Raw genomic sequence first — 11,146 nt, 5'->3', positions numbered from 1 at the left:
GAGTGACACTTAACAAGTGATAATATATATGTTCATGAAGAGTATCATCTTCCAAATGTGGAGTTGCTAGAAACATGAGTTTCTATATAAAGTTAGCATTGCTCAATGCAAATCTATTTGGAGTCATGTAAGACAGCTTTTGATATGCTAGCTCTCTCATTGGATGTAGTTTCTCATATTTCCAACTGGCGTCCTATGATATTGACCATTAGGAAGTGTGCACTATCCACACATTATCACATGACTTCATTAGTGTGTAGTCTCCACACTTGAACATGAATCAATCGGTATGTGCTCTCAACACTTTTCAACATGACTAGGATGTGTGATATCCACACTTTTAAACATGACTTTGTTAGCATGACTGTGTTTTCCATACTTCTGCATTGAGTTAAGGAAGGACTCATGAAGAAGTCACACCTGAGCTATCCTCTTGTTATTGCAAGAAGTGGGACAGCTAAGGACTATTGGTCTGGATTCTTCAAGAAAATGGGTTCTGAAGCACTAGATGGGTAATCTGAGGTTGTTTGGGAAGAAGAGTTGTGAAGCATGGTTGACAGGCCATAACACTTTAAGCGTAAAATTCACTAGTTGTCTCTAAACTTGCACGATAGTGGCATCTAGGATCCTAAGTCTATTTTTGTTATTTAAGTCCCTGAACTTGTATTATGATGTCACTTGGGTCCCCAACTCTCGAATTTCGATATTTAGATCCCCAAACTTGTATGTCGGTGTCATATAAGTCCCAAACTTGCTCTTCACACCGATGGCACTAATGGGGTATGCTGATTTTGTGTTGACTCACAAGTTTGAGAACCTAGATGACAATATTGTACAAGTTTAGGGAACCAAATATCAAAATTCAAAAGTTTGGGGGCAAGTGACACTACAACACAAGTTCAAGGACTAAAATATCAAAAACCAAGAGTTAAGAATCCAGAGGACACCATCGCGCAAGTTAAGAGACTGGTTGTGAATTTTACTCTAGTAGCAAATAAGCACTAAGCAACCAAATTCACATCCTCCCCCTTTCGGGTCACACCTTGCCTTGATGGGATCAATTCCCTCCTGAGGGGATTTGCATATAAAAGGCAAAGAAAAATTTTCTTATGATTAAATATACTCATTTTCAAAAACAGGAGTTCGGTCAAGAAAGATCAGTATCACAAACTCTTTATGATATTATCGCAGGTGTTCAGCATTACAGTCACCCCGTCGTAAATGGATGAGCTGAGAGGGTTCTTTTTAGAGTAAAAGGAGAAGACACATTCCCATGTCTGATAAGCCAGTACTTTGATAAGCCATGACTGAAAGTACTGTTCGCTGATTTATTGTGATAGAAAAACATTGTTAAATGGCTGGTAGATTCGACAGATAAGTTCAAGCAAACAACAGAAAACAAAACAATAACGACACTCTGGCCTGCTTGGTAATACCTAGATACACTCAGACCCTCGCATGAAGACGGAATGTTCAATTAGTATTACTTGGTTCTCGGTTATCGCAGTCCAGAGTTACAAACTTGCGTGGTCACTGGTCAGATCACAGATCAGTGAATAACCCAAGTGGCAGAACAAGCATGGGCGATTTGTAATGGGATAAACAGCCCGCGGGGGCGGCTTCTTTTTCTTTTTCCTTTTTTTAGGTTGTGGCTTTGGGAATTGGGATAGTATCACTCTTCACGAATGACGCAATGAAGCATAACATCACCATGGATTCTGGTCCTCGGGGACCGGAGGAGACTCCTTGAGCATGTTCCATGGCTTCGCTGGCTGGTGTCGCCCCATGGGGAAGTTCCAGAATGTGTCCGAGCGCTCATAGAACACATAGAACAGGATGGCGGACGCTAGGAAGAGCGCCAGGAGTACGAGCCAGACCTGCCATTCTGCCAGAGAAGAGAGGCAGGATTACAGGAACAGGCAGTTGGTTAGGAAACTGTGTCAGGGACATGAGGGCGAAACAGCATTTGCCTGAACATACCTTTCCAGTCAGCCGGCACATTCAGTTTTGTCAACTCTGCTCCCCATTGATGTGATGTGGAGATTATAACCCTGCAATATCAGTAGTTGACCGGTGTTAGGAGAAACACTGAAACTTGGATGCCAAAAGCAAATTCATGGTATATTAGCATTCGTGCCCAATCTAGCAGAAGAAATCCATATAGTTAGTTCAGTCTACTCAAGGTGGCCTAAGCTGAACTACACAATATTTGAATGCCACATATTGAGACAGGACTTTCAGATTCAAGCATCCATGGGCGTTTCCATCAGATGAATAATTACAGTAAGCATAACTAAGAGAGGATTAAAATCGTGACACTATAATATGCCATCTACCTAGTGATAAATAACTATATGATATATTAAACAAGCACGCCTCACTTAACCTCTGCAATAAGCAGTCAGGCAGAACTAAAAAGAAAAGTGTCCATTAAACTAATGCAGTGCCAAGCTATAGTTACCTTTCAGTAGGACAAAATCCAATGGAGGTGACTGGGGAACCAAGATGAACTTTCTTGCTCCAGTGAGAAACTTCCATTTTCTTTACATCAACAGCACAGAAGTCACCATCATGGCTTCCTCTGAAAGAAATACAGATCCATGTGAGCATGCTAAAAGCGAGGAAGTCCAAAGATTGTACAGCGCATAGTCAGAGTGATAATCATAACTAGTACGACTTCCTCTCCATTGTTAATTGCAACATAATGCCCTTACCAACAAGATTAAAGTGTTATCAGTTGTACAACTAATAATTGTTTAATAGACAACGACTGTCAAGTCAATATGTAATATTTGAGTTGAACACATAATCAGATATACAAGCAAGCAGAATCATACCGAAAAATAGGCTAAACTCTTGAATTAAAAAATATTAACTAGGAGATGCTGAAGTATGAAGCATGTTAATTCCAAAATTAGCAGATGTAGATGTTCCTAGAAATGCTAAATGGGCTCATACAACAGCAGTACTATGACACTAGCAGAAGTATTTTATCCACTCACAATGCCAGATACTTCCCATCCAAGCTAACTGAAAGTGTGGAGATAGGCTTTCCCAGAAGTCTTTTGTACCCAATTCTCTTCCAATCGCTTATGTTCCATACAGCAGTAACAACTTTGGAACCTGCTCCAGTGATGAACACAGATCTAGTCAAAATCAGCCTACCTTCAGTTCCGCATATGTATAATTCTCAAGATCAATTAAAAGCACACCTTTTGCAACAGTGCAAAACAGGAATGGTTTCATTCCATCCCTAGAAAAGCGGCAACACTCAATCTTCTCATCCTGTAGGCATACAAAGAAATGAGTTGAGAAAAGAAGTCAATTTCAACCACTTCAATAAGTAAATATAAATTAAAGAAATTTATCATAGCATACCGAGGATCGAGTCAAATTGACCAGTGGTGCACCCTCATCTATCTTCCATATTCTTGCAGATCCATCAGTGGATGTTGAAACTAAGAACTCTGAGTCTAAGCTACAAAATGAAATGACCAATGCTGTATCACTTGGTGATGATTGAAGTGACCACTCTGACCAGTAAAAAGAAACCACTAGAGAAGTTGAGATGTAGATTTGGAATTAACTATATGCTATACTATCAATGTTTTCTTTTCCAGTTCAAAAGACAACCTTAGTAAGTGTGTCCATTTTACATAAGCATTAAGCTAATCTAATTATGATATTTCTGGCATTCCTCTGTGAACAATAAGAAAAGAAAAGAAAGCTTTAAGCTTGTCCTGACCTGATATCCATGTCTCGGAAGGATTTATGAGCTTTGGGTTCGTCCAAAAGCACATTCATGCTTGGCCAATGGAATATTCTGAGATGCCCATCCTGCAGTGGTACAAAAGAACAAGTCAACTGGTATCAGGTTCAGCTAAAAATAGCATTGATATCAGACAAGTCACTGCATTGAACAATAGGACTAGACAACAAATGAAACATTTAGAATAAATAGTTTTCATAGCATGTAAGCAAGGGTTTTTGAATGCAAAAGAGTGGTTCAAAATATAGGATGTACAAAGGAAGGGTTTTAAATGTATAAACAGTTAAATATACTGCTGACAACTTTCTTCTTATAGCATGTACATTAGGAATGCAAAAAAAAAATGAAAAGAAAAAAACTTTGATCCCTCGGAATTCAGAAATTAATATAATACAAACCCATACCTCTCCACCAATGGCAAATTTGGCACCATCTGTGCTGAAAGCAAGACACTTTTGAGGTCCAGCAGATTCTAGTGGAGGAGCATCTCTTGGAATGATGCGTACTGTGAACTCTTCAAATATCAGTTTGAATAACCTATAGTTTGGAAAGATGATATGCTAATTAAGTCATGGACTTGATAAAGTATAATCAAAAGGACAAACAGATAAAATGGAACAAGGAAGGGAGAAGCTTTCAGGATTAATATAATACAATCAAAACTAAAAGGATTAAAATTAATGTGGAAATTTAAAAATGTAAATCGGTTAGATTAACAAGGAAACTTAGGAAGATTATTTCTATTGCATTTATGATATCCATGAGCAAAACTAAGTCTGCTTTAAATTGGCCAGATGATCATTTGTTGTGAAATTGATGAAAATGCAATTATATGCCACAAATATACAAACTGTGTATAGCTGTAAGTATAAATTGCAATGGTAACTTTTCATTTGTCTATAATTTTGTATCTCATAATCTCATAAATCTATAGGTGTTACTAATAAGAGTAGTCTTACTAAAACTTGAGAAATCCAGAGTGCAAGCATTACAAATATGTTGCAAATTACATGTCATCCATTTCTTACATAACTAAACTACCAGGAGGAGAAATCATTGTCATTACAAAATTGCTGCACATTTCAAAGGTCACGAAGATCTACTAACTTATATTCCCAAAAGAACTAGTACAAGTAATTCCACAAAATCCATTACTCAATTGTATAGCTCAGTCTATTTAAGACCTGTGACCATTTGGTACTATGGTGCCAAAGAAGAACGATAAGTAGAAGGAAATGTTAATTTTGTCAAAGCGCTTTCAAGGAGTGCTTGAATCAGTGTTTCCACTAGTATCCATATCATCTCGCCTTTGTCCAACATGTGGATCAAAATTTCCCGACTTATACCAGCAAAACTGTGCAATATCTATTTTTTTTTACTGAACTGGAGGGGCCAGAGCCCCTGCAGGAATTTATTAAAAAAAATAAGGACAAACAAGCAGGGGAGGAGTTACAGAGGGATTACAAAGGCAATAGCTAGTAATCAGCACAATCTGACCCAGTGCCCATAATAATGGTAAAGTACAAGTACATTTCAGCAATGTTAGTAGTTGGGCAGCATGGCAGCACCACTGGTTCATCCCAAGAGGAAAAACAGAAAGCATGATTTGTGATGAGTAATGAGAGGAGGCTCCAGGTTTCCAAAACGCCCTGATTGAGCCTCCCTAAAATAGCAAGTCAGCTGTCACTTGAGAAATTCAGCTGTTCATCGCCCTGCTGAATCCCACACTCAACAACTAATTAGTGCCACTGATGGGCGGGACAGACCAACGGTCCAACACTGCCCTCTAAACCACCCAAACGGACAAAAACCGGAAACTGCTGCGCGGGCAGGGGGGCAGACCCACCCAATCCACCGCCGAGAGAACGTCCTCGCCCCCACGCACCACTCTAAAATTTCACCACAGACACCAACACGAACAAGCAGGCAGTTTCCAGGGACGAGCAGAATGGCGCACCTGCAGCCCGTGGCGGTGGCGCAGACAAGCTCGTCGCCGGCGGGGTGCACCGCGATGCTGCGCGGCGCGTCGCCCGCGCCGCCCTCCCCGAGCACGGCCCTCGCCTGCAAGCGCAAAACCGATTCCGAGGTCAAACTCAGCCGACACGGAGCCAGGCAAACAAACCGAGGGCGAGGAGGAGGAGGTGGAGCCGGATGGGCCCCGCTTCCGCACCAGGGGCTCGGGGGAGAGGGAGCACTCCTTGGCGTCGAAGCCGAGCACCTCGAGCGCGGGCGGGGAGCCGGCCGCCCCCGCCCGGCCGTACGCCGCGAACACCCGCGCCACCGCCGCCGCCGCCTTCTCCTCCCGGCGCCGGATCCACGCCGCGCACGCCACCTTCCCGCCTCCCGCCGCCGAAGCCTCGCCGCTGCCGCTGCCGCCGCCGGCCATGGGTGGCGGCTGTGGTGGCTGCCTAGAGCGGCGGGGTTTAGAGAATTTTCAGAGGGCTTTGCAAGGGGGGGGAGCCCGCGAGTGGAGTTCGAGGCGAGCCGAATCGAGCGCTGGTGTTTGAGGAGAGGGAAGAGGGGAGGTGGGGATCAGACGGCGTCGGAAAACGACGACCAAATCATTTGGGGAGTGTTCAGTTGGGGATTGCGCGTGGGCCCCACCGCATATTCGTTCGTTATTCGCTGACTTGCTTCCGGTCAACGCCAGCTGAGGGGATTCCTTTTTTTTTGGGGGGGGGGGGGGGTTGGGGGGTCTGTCTCAACTTGATTTGCAGGCAAAAGGTGGGTGGTCCAGGGGTAATTCACATCCATGTTCGTGGTGGCATCGCGGTGGCAACATGTAATGATAGGTTATTAATTGGTTGACTTTGCTATCGAGATAAACAAGGCCTCGTTTAGTTCCCATCAAAATCAAAAAGTTTTTAAGATTCTCCATCACATCAAATCTTTTGGCACATGCATAAAACACTAAATATAGACGAAAACAAAAACTAATTACACAGTTTGTTATAAATCGCGAGACGAATCTTTTGATCCTAGTTAGTCTACGATTGGACAATATTTGTCACAAACAAACGAAAGTACTACGGTAGCGAAATCTAAAAAGTTTTCACATCTAAACAAGGCCCAAGTTCCATTCGCACGAAATGGATGAAGTTCGGGACGAAATATATTCGAGAGTTCTTTTTTCCTTTATTATCATCTCCTAGGCACTAGACAATCATACAATCATGAAATAGAGATAGATTTCAAGTGGCATTCTCTACATGTTGACGATAGATTTTTGTTGTTCTAGATTTGTGTTCAGATTTAAATTCAGGTGCAATCGTATGGGTTGCTAAAAAAGAGTTAGGATGAAAGAGGATAACAAAATGGATGAAGTGCACGAACCCATCGTCATTGTTGACCGTGTGGATGAAGGATAGGCGGTGGACAATATCGAAGACAGAGTAGGCACAAGCGAACCCCAACAAAGTATGGTTCATACCGTGGGGATGTGGGGTTAAACATAGTGGATAGGAGACCATCAAGATAAAGTACAAACAGCACATAAGAGTTATAGTTAATTGTATGTCGAAAGGAAGATACCTATAGAGTTGAAGACAAGCAAGACAATATCTTATCCGATGCCTAGTTGCTTAAAAATAAAGACATGAATGTAGACATATATAATATAGCATGTCCCTTTTCATTTTGTTAGTTTGGGTTACTGAATAGAAGATTATATGATTTGTATGTACGTAGATTATTGAACAACTTGGCTACTATGTGAACAGTACTTTAGCTACAAATAGTGGTTTGATCATGAACCACTCGATCTGACTTGTTCAACAAAAACCTATAACATACTTTAGTATCTTCTATTCTTTATGAAAATATATTTATATTATAATTTATGCACAAATTTTAATGTTTTAATATATATGATCTACTTGATAAAGTTATCCTTTAAACTTCATTATGACAAAAATTTGCTAGTAAAAAAAATAACCGAAGAATCTTCATAGATGAGAGCAAATAAATTGCTTTTGGTGTGGCCACGAGTATAGACCGCTGCCCCAGCATAGCGTGCTACCATGTTCCCCTTTCGGTCCTACTTCTCTTCCATCGTTGCTTTCTTCTCCTTCACCATCGGCTACTATTTGTATTAGATAATTAGGCATTTTTAATAGCAATTTAATCTAGAAAATAATAATCAAAATGTATATCATATATGTATATGTGTAAACTACACATAAACATCATATTGACACATGACCTTACTGGATGATGATGAAGAAACGAGACATAACCAGCGGCAGAGCCGGATACACTAGTCGACATAGTGAAGAACAGAGACATATCCAGCGGCAGAGCCGGATACACTAGTTGACATAGTAAAGAACAGAGACATACCTAGCGGTAGAGCCGGTTGTAGTGCAGAGAAGGAAGTAGTGGCGATCAGCACCGTGTTATCACACCAAGAAGAAGAGGATGAAGCGAGTGGTCGTGCCGCAATGACACTTCCCAAAAAATATGATTGTTGCCCTTCACCCGAGCAAGTGAACTCAAAGATGGCAGGAGGGAACCGGGACGGGGAGAACCAGCGAGCAGCAGAATATGAATATGTGGTTGTTCGGGAGTGAAGGAAGGAGAAAACTAATGGAGGATCATGGATCACGAGATATATTGATGTGGTGAAGGAAGCGGAGAGACTCATGAGAAGATCAAGAGACGATAATTGGTGAAACTCCCGTAATGAAGCCGCCTCCAACATATAAAAGAGAGAGTAACTCCCGTGATTATGTGGAATGAGTAGCAAAACCACTGCCATTCGTCCATCCGCTCGCCCACAGCCTCAACCGGCGGCAGCGGCAGTAGCTCATGCGCGCATGTGGCACACCTATGTTCTTTTCTCAGCTTCTCAATATAGACGGACAATTTCCAACCCAATTTCCAACCATATAAATGTAGTCAACAATCAATCAAAATCCCATATGGTATTAAACCATATATTATGCATTTGTTACATGCCATAGAGTTTTATTTGATTTATTAAATATTATATGGGCCAAGCCCATTATATATCCAACAATTTGTTCTCTACTTCAACACTAGCTATCTTCCCCTACTTTTCCTTCTCCACCAAAGCGGGAGGCGGCGACCTGACGACACAAAGGCATGGTCTCATCCAGCTTATGTGGCGGTGGTGTGACCTCGGTCGAGTGGTAGGGGCGTGACGAGCTCAGCGAGCCATTGAGCCCACCGCTTGGCATGGCTAAGTTAGTGTAGGGCCGTGTTAGAATGAATCCATCAATCCATGGCCAAACACGACACAAAACAACTATTAAGAGGGTTTTGCTGACCTAACCTCCAATCGGGCTATGCTTTAATAGACTTGATGACTAATGCAAGTCAGGTCGTGTTGCCAGTTTAGCCATCTATAGCCACGAGAGCAAAACTACCTTTTTCTAGACTCGATGGTCCATTGGTTTGTATATGTCTCTATTCGGTCTCCACAACACACTCTCTTTGTCAACTTTGTTGTTTTCTTCTCAATATTAATGGAACCGTGGCTCATCATGCCTTTGCTTATTAAAAGGGGGAAATTCAAACTCGTTGCACTCCGATCTCCCATTGTCCCATATGTAGTCCCCGTCCATTTCTCGCAGTGGATTTCAGCCCACAAGAATTCCCACTGTATATATCTATCTATACCAATAATATGTCAAGTCCCATATATACCATTGTCAAGTGGAGTTCCACATCATGGAGCGACGTCATGAATTTCGCATTCAGTCGCAGCCTCGCCGAGTGGAAGTGTGACCGTGCATGTGAAAGGCACCGCGAGCAACCAATAGAAGGAAAACAGGTCAGCAACCCTGATCGCATCGGACTCAGCTCTCCATGCATGCGTGGACAAAAAAATCCTGATCGATTTCATGCATAAATATGGAGAGTTTTCGTAAAATAGCTATAGTGATCTATGGCCCCGCGAGATTAACATCAATACATCATGCAAGTACTCTCCATATGCAATGTTTGAATCTATATATAGCTGATAGTTATATGCGTGGGATTGGTTCCGAGGCTCGAGTCGTGGATGAGCAGGGCTTTTTCTGGTTGGTTTTTACTTCACCGTGGCAACTAAACGTTGTTGCATGCATGCATGCATGAATTCAACTTAAAATGGTCACTGCTTAGTGTCATTAGTTTTATTGGTACTATCTGTAAAGCTGCCCCCTTACGCCTAAAAAAAGAGAATGGAGGAAGTAATGTCTTTTTACTAAAAATCAATCCACTTATTAATAAGTGACATGTTCGTATCACTTAGAATCTTGAGCTGTTTTTTAGATGAAAAGTTCCAGAGGTATCCAAACAAATTCTTAAAAAAAAAGAGAAAATGTTATGTTTTAACTAAACAGTGCACACGTGTCTAGTAAAAAATGGCCCACGTACGTGCTACACCGACCGTGTTTTACCACACAAACTCTTGCTTTTTATTCAAGACACGAGAAGAAAACCGTTTGTACAAACAGCACCACGCTGGCGCCCATGCAATTTCCACGCAAGAACGTGTACAGAGAGTGTAGGACGATGACTTGTCAAAACAAGGAGGGCCTCTAGTCTGTTGTGGACTCTGGAGATCGAGGAGATGAAGGTGTCGCGTTGGAACAGTAAACAAGCAAGAGAGGAGGAACCTTTGATTTTTCATTAACGAAGCGTGCCAAATGAGAAGCAGTGAGAAGACGACGACACAAGAGGCCAAAGGGAAGTCACAAAAAAAAAAAAAGAGGCCAAAGGGAGAGGTTGGCAGAGAGACTAATCCCCCCAAAAGCAACTCCTCCCCAGCTCTCCTCTCAGCCACAGAACGTTGATGCCTGGAGCCCTCCACATCTACCCCTCTTCATGACTTATATCTTCCCTGGACGTGGTCTATGGACCACGAGTTCTTGTTTTTCTTTTAAATAAAAAATAACTGACGGAACTCCTTAGTTAGTAGAAATAGTGTGATTTCACGCCAATTGCTCCATCAAGAGCTATTCAACGTGGATGTCATGACTAATATGAGTGCAAAAAATACGCATGATACCATGGAAACATTTTTATAGCTCGATCGGACTCAAGACAAACCGGCCAGTAAAAGAATAAAGAGCATGAGGCGCATTTGATCGTTGAACTACAAAAGGCCAAAACCAAACAAAAGGGACCATTTGCAATACTAATGCCCTACATTTTCCATCCTTGAGCTCATTTTTTAAGAAATACAATAAACACTCTTTCCTAAAAAATAAACTTTCTAAAAACAGCTTTGGTAGTCTACTCAACATAATTTGAAAAATAAAAGGAAAAGAGAAAGGTTGTGACTACACTCAACAATCTACACTAGACACTTCTTTCCCCATCTTCTGTCATTTATTTTTAGGGCAAAGTAAAACTTTAGCTGGGTGTTTG

General features: G+C 41.8%; 1 protein-coding gene across 1 annotated transcript; it reads right to left on the bottom strand.

Moving 5' to 3' along the window:
* Positions 1,279 to 6,316, bottom strand: LOC8075043 (SEC12-like protein 1). The gene is made up of 10 exons (XM_002459417.2): positions 5,940 to 6,316; positions 5,727 to 5,830; positions 4,174 to 4,306; positions 3,746 to 3,837; positions 3,379 to 3,478; positions 3,213 to 3,285; positions 3,003 to 3,123; positions 2,462 to 2,581; positions 1,981 to 2,051; positions 1,279 to 1,885 (listed from the first exon to the last, which is right to left on the bottom strand). Exons 1-10 carry the CDS (start codon positions 6,153 to 6,155, stop codon positions 1,707 to 1,709), a joined length of 1,209 nt encoding a protein of 402 aa, XP_002459462.1. The 5' UTR covers positions 6,156 to 6,316; the 3' UTR covers positions 1,279 to 1,706.

Source organism: Sorghum bicolor, chromosome 2, assembly GCF_000003195.3.
Source record: "Sorghum bicolor cultivar BTx623 chromosome 2, Sorghum_bicolor_NCBIv3, whole genome shotgun sequence".
Taxonomy (NCBI): domain Eukaryota; kingdom Viridiplantae; phylum Streptophyta; class Magnoliopsida; order Poales; family Poaceae; genus Sorghum; species Sorghum bicolor.
This window is presented reverse-complemented; position numbering and strand designations above follow the sequence as displayed.

What these genes read in the sequence shown, in the direction of transcription:
- LOC8075043 (XM_002459417.2), bottom strand. Translation starts at nt 6,155, where the DNA reads ATGGCCGGCGGCGGCAGCGGCAGCGGCGAGGCTTCGGCGGCGGGAGGC. An exon ending in CCCTCTCCCCCGAGCCCCTG is followed by an intron (nt 5,831 to 5,939) that starts GTGCGGAAGCGG and finishes TTGCGCTTGCAG; the next exon opens with GCGAGGGCCGTGCTCGGGGA. An exon ending in GCCACCGCCACGGGCTGCAG is followed by an intron (nt 4,307 to 5,726) that starts GTGCGCCATTCT and finishes TCCAAACTATAG; the next exon opens with GTTATTCAAACTGATATTTG.